A 22,271-nucleotide genomic window follows, 5' to 3' on the forward strand; every position below is an offset into this window, starting at 1 on the left:
GAGGTAAAATCATGTTAGCATGTGAGAGATAAGTCCTGCACACTGGTCCCAGCAGCCTTTGCCACTCGTGGTCCCTGTAGAAGCCGTCCACCAGCTCTGTGTATGAAGATGGATCCAGGGAGGAGGGCTGGAATGCTCATGGCCCGCAGCGGCGTTTGACGTCACCGGAGGTGATGCAACGCGTTTCTGAGGATGCGCGCGGTTGATGGAGGGGACAGGTGTGCTCCTTTGTCAAACTAAAGAATGCAGAGGCATAATTCCTTTATATAGGCTGCCATTTAGTGGCAGTGATGGGGAAGGACAGGGAACAATTCTAACAATAATATATTGATCATATAAAAAGGGGGAATCTAGTGATCAAATACAATACAATTTTTATACATAATAATACATGTAAAGATAAAATTGTGTGTAAATATAAATCGGAGGGGTTAGGTAGGGGGGACAAGGAAAAATAGACTGAACTAGATGAAACAAATAATTAAAAATCAAATATAGAGCTAAAACACGTAAAATCAATTACTAGTAAGAGATGCATGGTAAGAACCAAAAAAACACACATTCAAAACATCAATGTATCTACATGTACGTTATGATAGAACAATGACTGGTGGGGTAACTGTTAAATAGGAACTAATGAAATACGATGAAACAGCACATTAGATAGGAAAATGTATGTGTATGCATATGCAGATGCACACACATATATATGTATGCAAATATAGGCAATAGATATGCATACATGCATGTATGCATATAAATAAAGGGATAGGGGTGGGTATTAGGTACTAAGTCTAAAGGTACCTATGGTTGTTACTTTTAGGGTACCAGTATGAAAGGATTGTGTTGCCCCAGCCTGGTAAGTAGACGCTATAAACAACATGTACATGGGTAAGTCCTAATAATGTTACGAATTTACTATGAATAGGAGTACTGATTTGAAAGAAAAAAACGATATGGTGGAACAGGAATGCTGCCTATTCAAGATGTCAGCCTGGCTCGACAATCTGAAGGGAAGCCCGCTGTACCACCAAGGTGTGCATAAGGATGGTGTCAGAGTGTGCATGTTGCCAAGATGTATACTTACTGTACGTAACGTACATACCACCCTAGTATGTTTGTTCTAGTGCTACAGTGGTTGCCCTCCTTTTCCAACAGCTATTGGCATTCTGTGTTTCCTTAACCCCTTCTTGCCTAAGGGTAAACAAATCTTAATGTCTAAGCACAATTTTGCAACTTTGACATGTGTTAGTACAACTATACATACAGTATCATCACTACTGCTTTGTGCTTCCAGATGGATTATACTAAGCTTTTTTCAGGACAAATTGAGCTTTCATTTGGTGGTAAAGGGTAGTGGTTATCGAATTTTGGGCCAAAATAGTAAAAAAAAAAAAATTCTAAATGTAACTGTATATTTCTTGCTACTACCATAACCTTCCACCAAAGAACAACGCAAAATAAATGTGTCTGCTCCTGACAATCACAGCGATACCACATATGTGTATTATTTGTTGTATGTACCCGTAGTACAGCCCAGAAACAATAGTGCACATTTTGCTTTTTTTATCCTACTTAAAACACTGACACTGGCATTAACTGACACTGATACTAATTTTTTTTTAAAAATCACGTCCAAATAAATACTGATCCTGCCCTTTGACCTTGACACAAACACTAACCCTGCCAGTGACCTAAACCTTGATCTAGGTTGTTTTTTTTTTTAGTTCTTTGTTCAATTTTTTTATTATTTTATTGTTTTACACACACTTTTTTTTTCTCTCTGCAAGGTCTTTTTTACAAGTTCTAACAAATAGTATTGTTGGATGAGGAAAACCTAAAATGATGTCTTTTAATTTTGTGTAGTAAAAACATAACACAGTTTTGTATTAAAGTAATAAAGGTTGGTTATTTTACAGATACACATGGCAAGTTCAAGACAAAGTAGATGCCAACAATGTGGCCTACACATCTGGAAAATTAAGTCTACACACGGATTATCCAGCTCTCCAGTATCCTCCAGGAGTAAGTTCTTTATCTTTTGACTTTGATATTTAGCAACAATAGCATACCCAAATCTGATCTTTTCTTAGGTCAATGAGACATTTTTTCACTACGCTTCACAGGGTGAAGGGTATAAGTGGTCTTTTTAATAAATCCACTCATTGTGAAAATAGACATACATTCAAGCTTATTATGTCAGGCACTGGATGAACTTAGGGTGCAAACAGGTCTCACAACTTTTTGAACCATTCATATAGCCAAGAATAGTACAATGGTTTTGACTGTTAGTTACCGTCTGAGTGCTACACCTTCTGTAGATTTCCTTTCCAGCCCATAAGGCTGACTCGAAAATAAAAATCGAATAATTATATTTATTTTTTTAGGCCATTATGGCTATTTTGGTTAAAGATCCATCAAACTTATTTTTTAGGATTTTACATATCCATTTTCTAGTATATGTTACCTGTGGAGATAAGATACAAATTGGATAGATCAGGCCACACTAATAGATACAAGCGGCAAACAAAAAAGAACGATATATAAAGTCCTTGTATACAATTTCATATTAATTGTATTAGTATAAAGAAGATTACTAAAATGTTGGAACAAAATGTCGGAACTACGGTACGTAAAACTTTCCACCATAGTGCTAGTGGACTGACATCCCTCACTCTCGGGAGTCTTGTTGATAGCGTATGCTATAAGATTTAGGTGGCTTCTTTTAATTCAATGGTATCACACTGTTTGGAGCCTTTCTCTATTTTTTCCTGTGGATTGGAAGAGCATTTGTCATCCCTGCAGACTGGGGAACAGTAGAACGTTTAAAGTGCAGGAGTTTTTTACATGTTGGAAACAAGTGTGTATTGACTTCTATATCTGGAAGGTCCTACTGTCCAGTGCGTGTACAAAGGGACAAAGAAAGGAAAGTTACATAATAACTGCATGCAGACACCTATTAGACCAGGCTGGAAAAATATAAGCTTCCTATAGACGATAAGGTATACTAGGGGATATTACACCAGTGACTTGTAATTGCCTCCATATCTTTGCTATTACAAATGAAAACACAGATCATATTATTAGGAGGAGCATATATTCACTTGGAAAATCAAGTGTGTATTGACTTCTATATCTGGAAGGTCCCACTGTCCAGTGCGTGTACACCCAGATCCCTTGGTGGTGGTTGGTGTCCATCATACACCTAAGGACTTTTGTTGCCTTGATTTCCCCATGTTTTGAAGGGCCAATTCCCAGGACTTTAGGATTGGACTTTTTAGGAATGTTTTGAGGATAAGCCCTCTTAATTTGAGATGCATATTCTGACATTTAATCTCTTTATATCTCCACAATTCACATGAAATTATAGCGATGAGATTACAGGCAAGCCATAGATTATGCAATTTTCCCATGGTGGAAGGAAAGAAAATGTCTTGATTCCTCCATCAACACTGCCAGTGTTGACAGGGGAATCACTCCCACAGTGCTATTGTGTTCTGCCAGTTGGGGAGCCCTCCCTGGGGGCACAACTCAATCATAAGTGTTGCAGGCTGCAGCCGGCGACACTAATCGTTCGGGAAAAACTCAATGGGCTGGTTATACACAAGTTAATTGCTAGAGTGACTTGTGTACAACCAGGGTTCCCATGCATGGATTAAAATTTGGCCTGTCTGTGCTGAATTGGCTGAATTATGATACATGTATGGCCAAGTTTAATTTTGTGGTGTCTGTGCGTACTTCAGAAAAAAGAAGGTCAGCTGATCTATGAAGATCCAATTAGCAGAGGGTTATAAGAAAAAAAATCTAGTTTTTTTTTTTTTCATTCATATAATGTTGTTTCCCCGATATAACATTGGCACAAGAAATGCCTTCTGCAGACCTAGGTATAAACATTCATCCTCCTGTTCCTGCAGTTGTCTCACTGCTTCTCCTAGATGTCTACATTGAGCATGGTGGTAAATGGTGGTATGGTGGCATGGTGGTAAATCAAGGATAGACTAGTTTTCACTTATCATATATTTGTGGTAAAGGCACATCTTTCCACTTAGCACTTATTTTGAAAGAATTTAAACTGCACTAGAATAGTCTATCCTATTAACTGGAGAGCTAAACCACTAACAGATCTTTAATACATTGTGGTAAAATCCTTACAATGTGTAGCAGTGACACAGAAAGAATTTTGTTTTCTCAATAAAAAATGATTTTTAAAACTGAAGTTTATTCTGCTTATACTTTGCCTGCCATAGTTCCTCTCTCTAACCCCTTCATCAACATGCTAATGATTTTTTTTTTTTTTTTATATAAAACCTTTCCGTTTTCATTAAATAACTTATTTTAGACCCAGTGATGTCATCAGTGGTTCTCTGTGCTTTATTATACTATACAGACATACTTACCTTGTATAATGGCTGGTGGAAGGGGCTGGCAGGACGCTGTACATAGCTTCCAAAAACATCACCCAGTACTCCTTTCAGGGGCCCTCAGACCTGATGTAAGCTATTGAGAGAAGTTATGCTGATATGAAAATATTTTTATGGGTTGGTGTTAGTCTGGAGGATTGGGTGTTTCTTGATAGGCTGCATTCACATGCAGACCACTCTATTTAACACCCTCATGTAATGCTGAGCATCCAGAACTAAAAGAACTCAAATCAAGTGAATGAAAGGGGTAGGCCAAGTACATATTACAACCAGCAAATAAGGCAGGCTGTATGGTCTTACTTACAAGGCTGACTGGGGAATGGCAAATAAACAGAGTTAAAGCCAAAGTTTTACTGCACACGCACTTATACCTCCACTGCCAAGCTGCAAGTTAACATGGGCATGTTAGTATATGCTGCCATTTTTGTGGTGCAGCACATTAACATTTCTACAACAGGTTACATTTGGGCAGGCAGTACCACCGCCTAGTGAATGCAACTGTGCTGCAACACCCGGTTCCCAGTATTGCCTCCTAAATGTCTGGAAGCTACTACTCTACCATCCCCTGAAAATAAATTTAGTGCAGTAAGGATTTAGATAGTTCTGCTTGTGTAAACAAGCCTTAACTTATTTGAAAACAGTATAAATACTAAACTTGTAGCAACCTCCTAGAATAAGCTGCTAGAGACGTTTAGGTAAATTTCGTCTTTTTGGCACCTCTGTAAACAGGGGAGCAGAGTGTGTCTGTGTGATTAGTTTTGGCTACTCTGGGTCTCACAAGCTGCAGGCTCAACTACTTCTCCCTGCCTTCTAGCAGGTTCCAGAATGTACTGGGCTGGTAGAGGCCGACTCTGGGCCTGAATATTTATGTGGCCCCAGCCATTTCCTGGGCAGAGTGTCCAGTAGGTGGCTGATAAGGAGATAAAAAGTGTGAGACCTGGAGCAGCAGGGTTCTTGTCCTGGATAAGGAGAACCCAGCCTGAAGGGCTGCTGGCTTACTGGGCAAGTTAGCTGAAGCCCGCAGAGAGCTCACTAAGGTCCCATCCCAGGGGGACCTAAAGGGCCTGTCAGAGAGTTCACTAAGGACCCAGCTCAGTGGAAGCTTGAGGGGGCTATTGCAGAGAGTTCACTGAGGTCCCAGCTCAGTGGAAGCTGGGGGGCCTGCTTTTCCTGGAAGCAGTTGTAAGTCAAGTAAAGGGGATGCCCTGAGGATCCGACCTGGAGATTCACGGTATAGTGTCTAGCCAATATTAGACAGGAGGTGTCCAAGTTTCTGGAGACGCAGTGAGTAGAGGCTTCGGTGAGATCCTAATGACTGTGTACTGTTTAACCCATTGTGTGACTGTGTCAGTGTTGCTAAAATGGATTATACCTTGCTGGTCTCTGCAAAGAAGCAGGTGCCCCTGAAGAGAGTAGACAGAATAGAGAGTGTCTTCCAAATAATTTGTGCACTAAATTGTGGAGTATTCCAAAGCTTCCCTGCACCCCATCCAAGTTTAACAAGCAATAAAGCAAAAAAAGACCATTCACTGCCGTATTGTGAGAGAAACTGTTGTGTGCCTGGCTGCCTGGAGACCCAGCCGGGAAGAGAACCTGGGACAAATCAGCAGAATCTATAAGGGGCCAGCGCTACTCTTGGTATCAGTCTCTTGGAGTCCCTGTATTGTCCCTGTGGAGCCAACCTGTTCATGTGCTGACAAGAAGTATGTGGATAGGTGGAGAAAGCAGAGTGATGGAAAGATTGGCTCATCAATGTGTTGCTTCTCCTTTCACTGTCCAGTCACAGGCTGAGATAGATCCAGGATGACCTGGCCTCAGAGAAAGTGGCTGAGGTAGATCCAGCATGACCTAGACTCAGAGAAAGTGGCTGAGGTAAATCCAGGATGACCTGGCCTCCCAGGAAGTGAGTTAAATGATGCTGGCCATCAGACTGAGAACATCTAGAGGCAGAAAAATACTGGAGGAAATCTCTGGATGAAAGTTAAACATTACAGGAAAAGTCCTGCTTTAAGGCTCTCTCCCCAACACTCACTACAGCTCTTGAAAATCCATTTAGCTGTTGCTCCAATAACATACATGCTCTTAATTGGTAACATTGTAAAAGTTCAAAGAAAAAACATAGGTAGAATACTGTATACATGAGAACAGGTGTGCCTGAGGTCATATAACGTAAGCATGCCAAGGATTACATACACCCATAGGATTCAGAAATCCTTTCCGGTTCCCAGCCTCTCATGCAAGCACAACAGTATGGATTCACTTGGACCGTAAATCTGTATATGACGTCTTTTGGCCGACGTTTTTATGTTGCTGTTATTGTGTGATTTATGTTATCTTAAAATTAAAACCTGCAGACATTATTAAATACAAACAAAAGCACAACAGTAATTATAAAGTGCAGACAATATAAACATCATGGACTATTGAATCACCACATGTAGTTCATTATATTGTGAGTGTTAAATGCCATTAGAAAGCAAAAATCTGAAATTCATCTTTCCAAAGCCTTTTCTTCCCTTGTATAAACTTGTACTACAACGTTACATGACTGCCTCTCCCTGGTTGCGTCTCGTGAAAGGAAGGCAGAGGTTGAGTTTATATACCAGGAGTGCAAGCTACTAAAACAAAGTCTTCATTTAAATGTGTAACTTCAGGGCATATGTGTTTTAATAAAAAAATGCAAATAGACATTAGCTTTTGGTTTTTTCAACCCTGAGCTCCAGGAAAACAGTTAAATACAGTTATGAAATACATACTGTATATGAGAGCTGTTTTACCTGCCATATGAATTTGTAGTTTTTTCCACCCATTCCTGAGATTTACTCAGCTCTGTGACACAGCTTGACACAGAGAAGGGCCCTGACTGTTCTCAGCTGCAATTCACTTTCACAAACTGGTCTCCTTCCCATCCCACCCTGTGACTACACTATGAAATAAAAAGCAGCACACTGATAAACTTATCTCTCTTTCACTCTGCTCTCCTCCTTTTAGCATGCCCCTTGCACTGCAGCACTCAAGGCTGGCTTCAGGTGTTCTAAATATATGTAGAAATTACCACGCTCAGGTTCACAATCTAATGCCGTGTACACGCGATCGGAAATTCGGCCAGCAAAAGACCGATGAGAGCTTTTGGTTGGAAAATGGCAGCAAAAGATTGAGAGCAGGTTCACAATTTTTCGGTCGGAAAAAGTTTTGATCGGAAATTACGATCGTCTGTAGCAAATCCGACGCGCAGAATTCCTATGGATGCTCAGAAACAATTCAATGCATGCTCGGAAGCATTGAATTTCCTTTTTTCGGCTTTTCGTAGTGTTGTACGTCACTGCGTTCTTGACGGTCGAAAGTTCAGCAAACTTGTATGACCGTGTGTATGCAAGCCAAGCTTGAGCGGAATTCCGCTGGAAAAACCATCTAATATTTTTCCGACGGAAAATCCACTCGTGTGTACGTGGCATTGGAGCAGCCAGCATACACTTGTGATACCAAATAAAAATAAATAGTATATATTGCGCAGCACTTAAGAAACGTAAAGTGACTGTGAACCCTCTCATATCCAGTGAAATTAATAGCTTCATGTGATAGACAGAGATGAAACAAATCCTCCTGCATACGTTTTACTTGTTTATCTTCAGTCTACTCTTCTCTACATCCCTTCAAAAGTGCAGATTTGTGATAAAAATACTTCAGCATCTGTGAGCAGGGAGGAGGGGGTGGAGAGCTGCAGTTACACTGTGTGAGAGCTGATTGGAAGAAAGTGACACACCCCCTCCACACACAGCACAGGAACAAAGGAACATGCAGAGCTGTACTCTGAATAGACAAGCTGTGTGCTGAGCTCTCCCCCCCCCCCATCACAAATTTATCCCATGTGTCAGGAAAACTCAGAAGTGAATCATGCTGATAACAAGAGAACGAAGCACCAGAGAGAAACGACACTTAGAGCTTTGGAGATAAACAAGTAAACACTATCGATATAAGCCCTTTTTCAGATTTTATGACTGAGGTTTACAACCACTTTAATAAATATTTACAATGCACAAACATGCATCTGAAAAAGTGCATAAAGGTAATGTAATAATCTGCTCTTCAAACACCAAAAAAGTGTCCAGGACTCCAAAAACAGTGAGTCCCTTTGTGTTCACAGACTGCATGCCAGATTGAAATAATCACCAAGCTATATTACATAGCACTCAAAGGCTCCAATAAACTGTACGCATCCAAACTGGAAATCTCTCACCATCACAGAGCCCCACATAGGATCTCAAAAATCTGCCATATAGTTATCATGGATATCATGGAGTCTCCATAGGGCAATGCCACTAATAATAATCAATTTGCTGTAAAAAAAACAAAGCCTGCACATACAAAAGCAAGTAATGAAACAGTCTCCTCAAAACGTCTTGTATGGCAAACACCATCAGATCCATAACCGGACGTTGGGCGTGGTGACATCACATCTGTTGGCCCCACCCAATGCGTTTTGCCGTAGATAGCATCATCAGGAGACTAGTCAGGACTCCATATTCTGGATGAACCCTCTGCACACTGCTATACACGCTTTCCAGCAAGCTATGCAATAAAAAAAAATGATTTTTAGTTCACACATTATAATACGTTTAAGCTGGCCAACTGCATCAAATTAATCCCTCTTATGGAAGGTCCAACACTGCTCTGCCACTGCAAATGCTTCTGTGGATACAATCCCAACCTGGGGCAAACAGACACAAGATGGGGGAGAGCCACTAAATTCAGGTTTAGGATTATTTTGATGCAGTTGGCCAACTTAAACATCTATTGCAAATGTGTAAACTAAAAATCCCTGTTTTACATTACAAAGTTTGCTGGAAGCAGATAATAGGAAGCAGATGATAGTTTAAATACATGGACAAGCTCTTTGAATTTGAGCACAGGTTTCTGTGGCCAGGACTCCATACACCATTCTAAGAGTATATACAGTATCTCACAAAAGTGACTACAACCCTGAACATTTTTGTAAATATTTTATTATATCTTTTCATGTGACAACACTGAAGAAATGACACTTTGGGATGACAGCCATGCAGACCAATTTGATGCATTGTGCAGCGTATGGTCTGAGCACTGACAGGCTGACCCCACCCCTTCGATCTCTGCAGCAATGCTGGTAGCATTGTACGTCTATTTCCCAAAGACAACCTCTGGATATGACGCTGAGCATGTGCACTCAACTTCTTTGGTCAACCATGGCGAGGCCTGTTCTGAGTGGATCCTGTTCTTTTAAACCACTGTATGGTCTTGGCCACCGTGCTGCAGCTCAGTTTCAGGGTCTTGGAAATCTTCTTATAGCCTGGGCCATCTTTATGTAGAGCAACAATTCTTTTTTTCAGATCCTCAGAGGGTTCTTTGCAATGAGGTGCCATGTTGAACTTCCAGTGACCAGTATGAGAGAGTGAGAGCGATAGCACAATTTAACACACCTGCTCCCCATTCACACCTGAGACCTTTTAACACTAACGAGTCACATGACATCGGGGAGGGAAAATGACTCATTGGGCCCAATTTGGACATTTTCACTTAGGGGTGTACTTTTGTTGCCAGTGGTTTAGACATTAATGGCTGTGTGTTGAGTTATTTTGAGGGGGCAGCAAGTTTACACTGTTATACAAGCTGTACACTCACTACTTTACATTGTAGCAAAGTGTCATTTCTTCAGTGTTGTCAGATGAAAATATACAATAAAATATTTACAAAAATGTGAGGAGTGTACTCACTTTTGTGAGATACTGTATATCAAAGGAAACATGAAGTGGAAATAAACATTGCTCCCAGATAAACAAAACCTCTATGATCAATCACAAACAAAACTAAAGCCATCTAGTGATAAATACAGGCATTGCAAAACTACAATAATAATAAATACTATTAAAAGCAATAGTGTTAAATGAATGCCATACTCCAAATTATGTTAGAAAAAAAAATGTATCCCCTAGATGGTTATTGCCAAAGAGGAATAGATGCTAACAAAATAACATTAAAATATAAGTTAATATAGGGCAATATAAAAACTTATAAAAATTCCATAAATTGTTCATAATTACATTATACTTATAATCACATTTAAATGTATTGTTCTATATTATTTTTACCTAAAGGAGGCAACTATACAGAGAAAAAATAAATAAAAAAATCTGTAAAACCCCCAAGATATGAAACAGCTATGATAAAAAAGGGGGCAACTATTATTGATGAATTTAACATTGAGGCCATATGGTCTATATGTCCTCAAGTTGTATATCTATCGTGTCTCCAGTCTTGATATTTCTCTACGTACATGGCTCCCTCCAATGTGATGAAAATGTGTCCATAGCTAGAAATGTAGCACCAATATGGCCCTTGTTATTGTATCTAGCATAATGTTTGGATAAATAATCTCCATTATATTCTCGCCTCATATTAGCTATATGTTCCTTGAGATGCACATTTTTATGGCTTCAGATGTTGCCTCTCCATCCCCTAGTCAGAGCTCTTCAGTACAGGGAGTGCAAGAGGTTGATACTGGATCAAATTCTGGTAGCTACACTACTTGCATTAAAAAAAAATACATATAAAGGGTTAGTTCACCTTAGAAAAAATTAAAAGGTGAACTAACATTCTACACCCTTCTTAAACCCCAGTTTCTGCTGTACCTACCTACATGGGTGATGAGCCTTTGTAGCAGTCCATGGATTTAAAATTCCTGCTCTTATCCCCCTTCTTTCTGCAGTGCTTCTAGGGTGTATTAGAGTAATTCTGATTGGTCAGCGTCAGCAGTGCAGCACAGAGAATTGCTTTGATCCATCTCAGAAGTCCTGATCCATCCCAGAAGTGCTACACTGTCTGCATGGGCACTGGCATCACCCACAGAGGTGCAGTACAGTGCCAAGTGGCAAGGTCATTTAGCCACAATTTCAGGAACCCCAAGCCACCTCTGGAGGAACACAAAAAAGATTTACTAAAACTGTAGAGAACCACAAATACTACACACATCAAACACCGCCACCCAGTGTGTCAACACTGCGCCAGTAATCAACCTACCCCCCCCCCAGCTGCCACTTGTATATATATAAATTAAATAATTAGAAGGTAAAAATAACCACACACCTACACTGTGTTAAATCACTATCACCTTGTGGCGCTAAATAGGTAAGATCAATCCCCCTGTAAAACCACCAAACCTAAATAATGGGAGTGTACAGAGTGGATTCTCCAACCCTTATTGCATACACCTAAAATAAAGTGTATATAAGCAAAATCAACAAGTCAAGTGTATAAAAAATATTATCAAATGACCTAGTTCATTCAATAATTATAAGTGCAAGAGTAAACAGAAATTTTCATATCCATTAAAATATGTGCATATCCCTCAACAAAAAACAATATAATCAAAAATAAACAAATAAATAAAAAAATATATATATACAATAGTGTATACCGATTCCACAAGTGTTTAAATCAAGCAGAAAAAACAAGTCATTTTCTTAAGTGAGACAAAACAATTTCTTAGCACATAAAAAAAAGAAAAAAGTGCTCAGTAGAAATGTCCCAAAGTAGAGCGACAGGTAGTGATAAAATAAAAAATCAGCAAAGACTTCTTATGTATGCTTTCTTATCAGTGTTCCCAATCGATGAAAAACTCCTTCACCACACCACCAGTGACCCCCTATGGATGGAGCACTCACCAGACAGGTTGCCTAGCACTCTCGCACCAGGCTCAACAGGCGTTTTAAATTGTTTAAATTAGGAATCACAGATGTCCAGCACAGAATATCCAGAGAGTATTAATTCCCCTTTGCAGATTCCAATAGGATTATCTCCCCAAGTTCCTCAAAAAGAAAAACAAAGGCTTCCCATGGTGTAATACTATAAAACAACTTTAATAGCACACTTAAAAGCCACTTGGTAATGCACTCACATGTAAAAAACTTGTAAAAAGCACTTCAAAATCACTGCAATACTTCACATCAGCAAAACTTCACTCTAAGGCATTGGTGGTTACAGTGGATACTGGTCGCAGTTAGCAGTGTCAGTGATATCTCTCACCCCTCCTTTTGCTGTATGGTACCTTACAGCCAGACTCTCAATGACACTCTCTCTCCAGTCCTGTTCCTCGTGTAAGAGGTACACACACTTCCGCCTTGTTTGCAGAGTTTGATTCAATCAATGGTTGCCAGATAGCCACGCCCCCGACATGTTTCGTCACTAGGACTTATTCATGGGATTGGCTATCTGGATCTCAATGCCTCCTTTTATTCTAATGGCAACCATCCCTTAATGAGCGTCACACCTACTCTTCGAATGGTGACTCCCAATCCTCTCATCCCACCAATCTAAACACTCCGATCCACCCACCTCTCAATCAGAGTCCTCCTCCACCATGCAGAACCAATCCGGTTGCGTTATATCCGAGGAATTACGAGCCAGCAGATGTAACACACTACAGCTCGTATGACTCCGATAGTGTCTATGCGGGCAATCATCTCCTCCCCACTTGCACGGCTTCAAACGCCTCACAAGGTGTCCCCACGCCTACTCCAATACTTAACTCCGCCCCCCACTGTAGCACACGGTGTGACGACGAAATCATCTATCCGCGCATGCGCAGATGTTATCACACTCCCCAACCATCGAGCAACGTAACCACGCACGCTTCAGCCGCTCGTTCCACCCACCACGGGGGCTCTCAACCATAAAGCCGGCCGCACCACCACTGCGCATGCGTCGACATCTCACTCGCGCATGTGCAGATGCTGTTCACCTCCCCGCTACCAGACCACGTCAGCAAGCAGGCACCAACCTCTCGCTCCGCCCACCAAGAAGCTCTCGACGTCAGGGGCGGCCGCACCACTCCCGCGCAAGCGCCAACACCTCACCCCCTCAATCGCAGAGCGAAATAGGATATCATCCACGACTATCCTCCCGACCCTTCGGATTCCTCCTCAGAAGTCCGAGATACTCTTCCTGTATCACCGCGCACGCGCACATCGGACAACATTCTAACCACAGCATCTCACACATCACAGAGCTAGTGCCACATTCAATTCCCTTTCACAAGGCACTCCCACACAATCCTCTCGAATCAGGGGAGGGAAGCCGCAAGACCAGCATCCCAATCACTCATCATTCATATAGTGAGGCACCTACCCCCCCATATAGGTGGCTGTGCCAGACCATATACCAACCCTCCTCCCAATATTTCACGAAATCTTGCAATAAGGGTGAATGACAGGATACTAGTAATTATAACATATCTCCCATCTCCCTATCCCCATTAGGATGCCTACAGTATCCTCTATATCGCCAATGCCCTAAAGTTTACACAGTACACATCCTATCATTTATATCATACAATCCTAAGTGCAAATGATAAAAATGTGCATCACATCATTATCTAAAAGCAACTCTAAATGAAAAATTAAATATAATTCTTTATAACCGCAGCTGGTTGCAAAAGTTGTCACCATATGTATCCCCATCAATATGGTGCGTACACACCCATGCACGCCTAACCACTCCGTAAATCATGATCTAAAGATACATATGGTGTACCATCTTTCACCTATCTGCATAATACAGGTTAAAATTATTAATCTCAATGGATATCAATATTGGTCATTCTTCATCAAAACAGATTGGGCCCATTGGGCGTATACTTAATTAATTAATCCAAACATCTCTTATAAATAATTTCCTATAGCCCACATGGTCTTCAATAGAATCATTCATGGGGGCAATTCCCCAAAGGGCTATAATCTTAATACACTAAAGGGGTTAGTTCAACATACGAAGCACAAACATAAAAAATATATATATACTTTCTAATCCTAAAGTCGGTGATCACTTATTTCCCATCCTAATACTGCAGTGTTATGAGTTGCTAATAAAGCAATTCACATCTAATTCGATGTTCATTCCTCTCGGCGCCAGGCTCTTCATCAGAAAGATCCATTTGGTCTCTCTCTGAGAAAGTTCCCTCACCCGATTAGAGCCCCTCCATGAGGGGTGTACATGATCTATACCGCAGAATTGTAGAAGGCCAGGATCTTGATGGTGATGTTCTTTAAAGTGTAAAGATACACTATGATCCTGGTACCCCTTGCGAATATTAGCTAAATGTTCGGAGATGCGAACCCTCAATAACCTCTTGGTACGGCCCACATAGAATAACTTACAGGGGCACCATAGTAGGTATACCACATATGGGATATTACATGTCATAAACTCCCTTATGTGGAAGGTTTCGCCCACTCCATTAGTTACCGCAGTGACCCCCCTACTTAGATTCCTCACGGTTTTACAGCAAATACATCTTCTGCAAGAGAAGAATCCCTTCAGTTCATTTGATATGGTTTGTCTGATCGGGGGATCAATTATTTTTTTTTTTTTAACAATTTTATCTCCTATGCTCGGGGCCTTTCTGTAAATGAACCTAGGATAATCTGGAAGGCACAACCCCAAATGTTTGTCTCTCCCAAGGATATACCAGTGTTTTGCAAAGATATATTCAATTTCCTTATACTGATGATGGAATCCCGATAAGAACTTAAACTGATGATGCGTGTCCCCCTCCTTCTTACATGGCTCAAGGCAGACTTCCCTAGGAATATTGGCTACCTCTTTAATGGTCATATCCAGAATGGTAGTACTATATCCTTTCTGTACAAACCTCTTTCTCAGAACCTCCGATTGGGTCAGATAATCCCCATCAGTGGTACAATTGCGGCGTACCCTCAAGAATTGCCCTCTCGGTATGTTCTTAATCCAAGAGGGGTGATGCCCACTTCTTGTAGATAAGAAACTGTTCCGATCGGTGGCCTTAAAGAAAACTGTAGTCTTCATTGCAACCCCCTTTCTTTCAATGGTAAGATCCAAAAAGTTGACACATTTGGAACTGATGTTGTAGTCAAGTACAATATTGTTGGAGTTGGAGTTCAATCTCCTGATAAATTCTCTGGCTGATGGTTCAGTGCCAACCCAGATAAAGAATAAATCGTCTATAAACCTACGATAAAATACTAGTTGTTGAGGTTTATTCTGAAAAACGAACCTATCCTCCCACTCAGCCATAAACAAGTTGGCGAGGCTCGGGGCATACTTAGCCCCCATTGCCACACCAACCTGCTGAGAGTAGAACATGCCCCCATACCATAATGAAGACTACAGTTTTCTTTAAGGCCACCGATCGGAACAGTTTCTTATCTACAAGAAGTGGGCATCACCCCTCTTGGATTAAGAACATACCGAGAGGGCAATTCTTGAGGGTACGCCGCAATTGTACCACTGATGGGGATTATCTGACCCAATCGGAGGTTCTGAGAAAGAGGTTTGTACAGAAAGGATATAGTACTACCATTCTGGATATGACCATTAAAGAGGTAGCCAATATTCCTAGGGAAGTCTGCCTTGAGCCATGTAAGAAGGAGGGGGACACGCATCATCAGTTTAAGTTCTTATCGGGATTCCATCATCAGTATAAGGAAATTGAATATATCTTTGCAAAACACTGGTATATCCTTGGGAGAGACAAACATTTGGGGTTGTGCCTTCCAGATTATCCTAGGTTCATTTACAGAAAGGCCCCGAGCATAGGAGATAAAATTGTTAAAAAAAAAAAAATAAAAAAAAAATAATTGATCCCCCGATCAGACAAACCATATCAAATGAACTGAAGGGATTCTTCTCTTGCAGAAGATGTATTTGCTGTAAAACCGTGAGGAATCTAAGTAGGGGGGTCACTACGGTAACTAATGGAGTGGGCGAAACCTTCCACATAAGGGAGTTTATGACATGTAATATCCCATATGTGGTATACCTACTATGGTGCCCCTGTAAGTTATTCTATGTGGGCCGTACCAAGAGGTTATTGAGGGTTCGCATCTCCGAACATTTAGCTAATATTCGCAAGGGGTACCAGGATCATAGTGTATCTTTACACTTTAAAGAACATCACCATCAAGATCCTGGCCTTCTACAATTCTGCGGTATAGATCATGTACACCCCTCATGGAGGGGCTCTAATCGGGTGAGGGAACTTTCTCAGAGAGAGACCAAATGGATCTTTCTGATGAAGAGCCTGGCGCCGAGAGGAATGAACATCGAATTAGATGTGAATTGCTTTATTAGCAACTCATAACACTGCAGTATTAGGATGGGAAATAAGTGATCACCGACTTTAGGATTAGAAAGTATATATATATTTTTTATGTTTGTGCTTCGTATGTTGAACTAACCCCTTTAGTGTATTAAGATTATAGCCCTTTGGGGAATTGCCCCCATGAATGATTCTATTGAAGACCATGTGGGCTATAGGAAATTATTTATAAGAGATGTTTGGATTAATTAATTAAGTATACGCCCAATGGGCCCAATCTGTTTTGATGAAGAATGACCAATATTGATATCCATTGAGATTAATAATTTTAACCTGTATTATGCAGATAGGTGAAAGATGGTACACCATATGTATCTTTAGATCATGATTTACGGAGTGGTTAGGCGTGCATGGGTGTGTACGCACCATATTGATGGGGATACATATGGTGACAACTTTTGCAACCAGCTGCGGTTATAAAGAATTATATTTAATTTTTCATTTAGAGTTGCTTTTAGATAATGATGTGATGCACATTTTTATCATTTGCACTTAGGATTGTATGATATAAATGATAGGATGTGTACTGTGTAAACTTTAGGGCATTGGCGATATAGAGGATACTGTAGGCATCCTAATGGGGATAGGGAGATGGGAGATATGTTATAATTACTAGTATCCTGTCATTCACCCTTATTGCAAGATTTCGTGAAATATTGGGAGGAGGGTTGGTATATGGTCTGGCACAGCCACCTATATGGGGGGGTAGGTGCCTCACTATATGAATGATGAGTGATTGGGATGCTGGTCTTGCGGCTTCCCTCCCCTGATTCGAGAGGATTGTGTGGGAGTGCCTTGTGAAAGGGAATTGAATGTGGCACTAGCTCTGTGATGTGTGAGATGCTGTGGTTAGAATGTTGTCCGATGTGCGCGTGCGCGGTGATACAGGAAGAGTATCTCGGACTTCTGAGGAGGAATCCGAAGGGTCGGGAGGATAGTCGTGGATGATATCCTATTTCGCTCTGCGATTGAGGGGGTGAGGTGTTGGCGCTTGCGCGGGAGTGGTGCGGCCGCCCCTGACGTCGAGAGCTTCTTGGTGGGCGGAGCGAGAGGTTGGTGCCTGCTTGCTGACGTGGTCTGGTAGCGGGGAGGTGAACAGCATCTGCACATGCGCGAGTGAGATGTCGACGCATGCGCAGTGGTGGTGCGGCCGGCTTTATGGTTGAGAGCCCCCGTGGTGGGTGGAACGAGCGGCTGAAGCGTGCGTGGTTACGTTGCTCGATGGTTGGGGAGTGTGATAACATCTGCGCATGCGCGGATAGATGATTTCGTCGTCACACCGTGTGCTACAGTGGGGGGCGGAGTTAAGTATTGGAGTAGGCGTGGGGACACCTTGTGAGGCGTTTGAAGCCGTGCAAGTGGGGAGGAGATGATTGCCCGCATAGACACTATCGGAGTCATACGAGCTGTAGTGTGTTACATCTGCTGGCTCGTAATTCCTCGGATATAACGCAACCGGATTGGTTCTGCATGGTGGAGGAGGACTCTGATTGAGAGGTGGGTGGATCGGAGTGTTTAGATTGGTGGGATGAGAGAATTGGGAGTCACCATTCGAAGAGTAGGTGTGACGCTCATTAAGGGATGGTTGCCATTAGAATAAAAGGAGGCATTGAGATCCAGATAGCCAATCCCATGAATAAGTCCTAGTGACGAAACATGTCGGGGGCGTGGCTATCTGGCAACCATTGATTGAATCAAACTCTGCAAACAAGGCGGAAGTGTGTGTACCTCTTACACGAGGAACAGGACTGGAGAGAGAGTGTCATTGAGAGTCTGGCTGTAAGGTACCATACAGCAAAAGGAGGGGTGAGAGATATCACTGACACTGCTAACTGCGACCAGTATCCACTGTAACCACCAATGCCTTAGAGTGAAGTTTTGCTGATGTGAAGTATTGCAGTGATTTTGAAGTGCTTTTTACAAGTTTTTTACATGTGAGTGCATTACCAAGTGGCTTTTAAGTGTGCTATTAAAGTTGTTTTATAGTATTACACCATGGGAAGCCTTTGTTTTTCTTTTTGAGGAACTTGGGGAGATAATCCTATTGGAATCTGCAAAGGGGAATTAATACTCTCTGGATATTCTGTGCTGGACATCTGTGATTCCTAATTTAAACAATTTAAAACGCCTGTTGAGCCTGGTGCGAGAGTGCTAGGCAACCTGTCTGGTGAGTGCTCCATCCATAGGGGGTCACTGGTGGTGTGGTGAAGGAGTTTTTCATCGATTGGGAACACTGATAAGAAAGCATACATAAGAAGTCTTTGCTGATTTTTTATTTTATCACTACCTGTCGCTCTACTTTGGGACATTTCTACTGAGCACTTTTTTCTTTTTTTTATGTGCTAAGAAATTGTTTTGTCTCACTTAAGAAAATGACTTGTTTTTTCTGCTTGATTTAAACACTTGTGGAATCGGTATACACTATTGTATATATATATTTTTTTATTTATTTGTTTATTTTTGATTATATTGTTTTTTGTTGAGGGATATGCACATATTTTAATGGATATGAAAATTTCTGTTTACTCTTGCACTTATAATTATTGAATGAACTAGGTCATTTGATAATATTTTTTATACACTTGACTTGTTGATTTTGCTTATATACACTTTATTTTAGGTGTATGCAATAAGGGTTGGAGAATCCACTCTGTACACTCCCATTATTTAGGTTTGGTGGTTTTACAGGGGGATTGATCTTACCTATTTAGCGCCACAAGGTGATAGTGATTTAACACAGTGTAGGTGTGTGGTTATTTTTACCTTCTAATTATTTAAAACTGTAGAGAGCAGAAACTGGCTTCTAAATTCAGCTTGTTCAATTAAGCTATGACAAAAAAAATCAAATCCGCTCGGTTTCTGTGAAGACCTGAACCAAATTTTGCACTCAATATTTTAACCACTTCAGCCCGGAAGATTTGGCTGCTCAATGACCAGGCCATTTCTTGCGATATGGCACTGCGTCGCTTAAACTGACAATTGCGCGGTCATGCAACGCTGTACCCAAACAAAATGTACTTTCTTTTTTTCCCATAAATAGAGATTTATTTTGGTGGTATTTGATCGCCTTTTTTTTTTGATTTTTTTTTTTTGCGCTATATATAAAAGAAGAACGACAATTTTGAAAAAAACACAATGGGGGTTATTTACGAAAGGTAAATCCACTTTGCACTGCAAGGGCAAACTACAAGTGCAAAATGATGCAAATGATGCACATGATTGGATAATAAAAGCTTCCCCTCATTTCAGATCTACCCCTCAGATTTACAGCAACTGCACTTCCAAGTGCACTTTTTAGTGAAATTTCAAATTTGAATTGCACTTTGCACTTGTAGTTTGCACTTGTAGTGCAAAGTGGATTTGCCTTTCATAAATAACCCCCAATATCTTTTTCTTTTTACTATAATAAATAACCCACATTTTTTATCAAAAAAACAATTTTTTTCCTCAGTTTAGGCCGATATGTATTCTTCTACATATTTTTGGTAGCAAAAATCGCAATAAGCGTATACTGATTGGTTTTCGCAAAAGTTATCGCGTCTAGAAAATAGGGGATAGATTTATGGCATTTTTATTATTATTATTTTTTTTTACTAGTAAAAATATTGCAGCCTGTCTCCATGCATGTGGACCTAATGAAAACCTCTTGGAGGAAAGAGTGGAAGGCGTCCAAGTATGGCTCTATTACCAACCAGTTAATGAGGGCCTTGCCAAACCTTAAAAAAAAAGGGTGAGGCAGCATCAATAAGTCTTTAGGTGGCAATGTAGGGGAATACTCAAGTGTCCTGGTGCCATCCGTGAGGGAGAGATCATACCATCTGTTCATTCTGTTTACTTGCAACTCTAGGAAGCAATAAAAGATATAGTCCACAATGTGTAGTAGTTTGCAGGGAGTAAATTAGGTGGTGCTCTGTCATCGGGAAACATAAGTAAAGCAGTCCGTTATAGATATAGTGTTAGCAAAGGGAATATGGCAAATCTTAGTGCCAGTAATAAGCAGCAGACAGGCAATCAATTGAAGTTTTGGCCACTTACATGTCTGGTGTGCCTCCTCTCACGTCTCGGAGAAGGGGTGTGCCAGATAGAAGCTGGACGTGGTGTGGAAGGTGGACCGGGAAAAGCCTCTGCTTCCATAAAGCCCAGTTTAACAAAGATTTCTTGACCTTCCAAAAGTGTGTTAGCCACGTATGTTGTTCCATTATGGGGGATGGTAAGCTTGAAGGGAAAACCCCATGTGTAACGAATATGTGCAGAAGCCAACACAGTAGTGACCTCCTTAATTTTACGCCGTCTGTCCAGGGTTACTGGGGACATAGTGGGAGAGTTGCGGGCTGCTCTTAGGATCTCCCATTTTATCAGAAAGTCCTTTAGGCAGAGCACAATGGGGGGAGGGGATTTATCAGGGGGTGGTTTTGGACGTAGTGCCCGGTGTATGCGATTACAAGCAAAAGAATCAGTTTGATGATCCAGTAAGTGGGACTGGAGCAATTTATGCATGGCAGGGATCAGATCAGTGTTAGATTCAGGGACACCCTTGATCCTGAGGTTGTTTCTGCGATTGCGATTGTCGAGATCTTCGACTTGAGATTGCAGTTGGGTGACCTATGCTGCAAAGGATTCATGTTCTCTGGAGAGACCATTGTGAGCTATACTGTGTTCATCATGTTCTGTCTCCAAGCAGTCAATATGGGCCCCTAAAGCAGCAATCTCCCGTGTCAGGGTATTCGTGCTCTTATGCAGTTCTGTTTGGAATTTAGCAGCCATTTTTCTGTAAATAGGTCTAGGCTTTTGTTTCGGTCCTCTTTTGTGAGAGGAGATGTGTACTCACTGTCCTGTGGGGAAACAAAGGAGTCCTGTGAGAGCTGTGATGAGGGAGAGGCAGGGCTTCCGGCGCCATCTTGTGGCATGCTGAATCTCTCCAGTGTCCGAAGCAATTAGTGAGAGACTTCTGCGTGATCCCCTTGGTCTTTTTTTACTTTGGAGACATGCACAACTTGATCCTGGGGGTGCTGGGTATATTTGAAAAAAAGTTCTGGCCCCAGAAAGCAGGCTAAACGGAGTAAGTAGTGTGGAGTTACTCAGGCATGCAGCCGATCATGCGGAAGTCGCTCATATGCCCCCAACATTGCCCTCTTCTTTGCACCAGTGCCTTCCTACGCATTCTGTCCCACACCACCATATTTCTTTTTCACTGGGAGCCAGCTATCTCTTTCTGCTGCTTCAGCTGGCCCTCCAATGATGCAATGCCAAATCTTGTGCATATGCAGATAGAGTTCTGACACTGTATCTGATTACATATAGCTCTACAAAATGGCAATAGTAATGCCTTCTAGGATATTGACTTTTCATCTACAAAATAATGAACTCTTCAGGTGACTACTAAATATTTAATATACAACTTGAATTTATATAAGACCCTATTATATGGAAAAATTCTCATTAAAATGACTTTTACATTTAAAAAATAGTTTTGTGCAGAAGGTAAAGAACATGAACATCAGTCCTATATTACAGGAAATTATAATGATTTTATTATGAATAAATTACCAAGCGTTTTTCCACAACTGCTACCCAAAAATCACCCCAGAGTATAAGCATACCAATTTGTAGAAGGATCAGTGTACATTCCTCTTGTCTACATAAATACACTTCTAACTATGGGGTGAGGCTGTGTTAATCTTTTC

The 22,271-nt window shown here is 41.1% G+C and overlaps 1 protein-coding gene across 3 annotated transcripts in view; it reads left to right on the forward strand.

Annotated features, from left to right (window-relative positions):
• BBOX1 (gamma-butyrobetaine hydroxylase 1) overlaps window positions 1-22,271 on the forward strand; it is a 154,236-nt gene that overhangs the window by 119,450 nt on the left and 12,515 nt on the right. For all 3 annotated transcript variants that reach the window (XM_077460841.1, XM_077460843.1, XM_077460842.1), the window contains exon 5: window positions 1,920-2,025. In XM_077460841.1, coding sequence (XP_077316967.1) covers window positions 1,920-2,025 — 106 coding nt within the window. The remainder of the gene's footprint in view (window positions 1-1,919; window positions 2,026-22,271) is intronic.

This window comes from Lithobates pipiens, unplaced genomic scaffold (assembly GCF_037356315.1).
Source record: "Lithobates pipiens isolate NorthernLeopardFrog02 unplaced genomic scaffold, aLitPip1_a1.2 Scaffold_10, whole genome shotgun sequence".
NCBI lineage: Eukaryota > Metazoa > Chordata > Amphibia > Anura > Ranidae > Lithobates > Lithobates pipiens.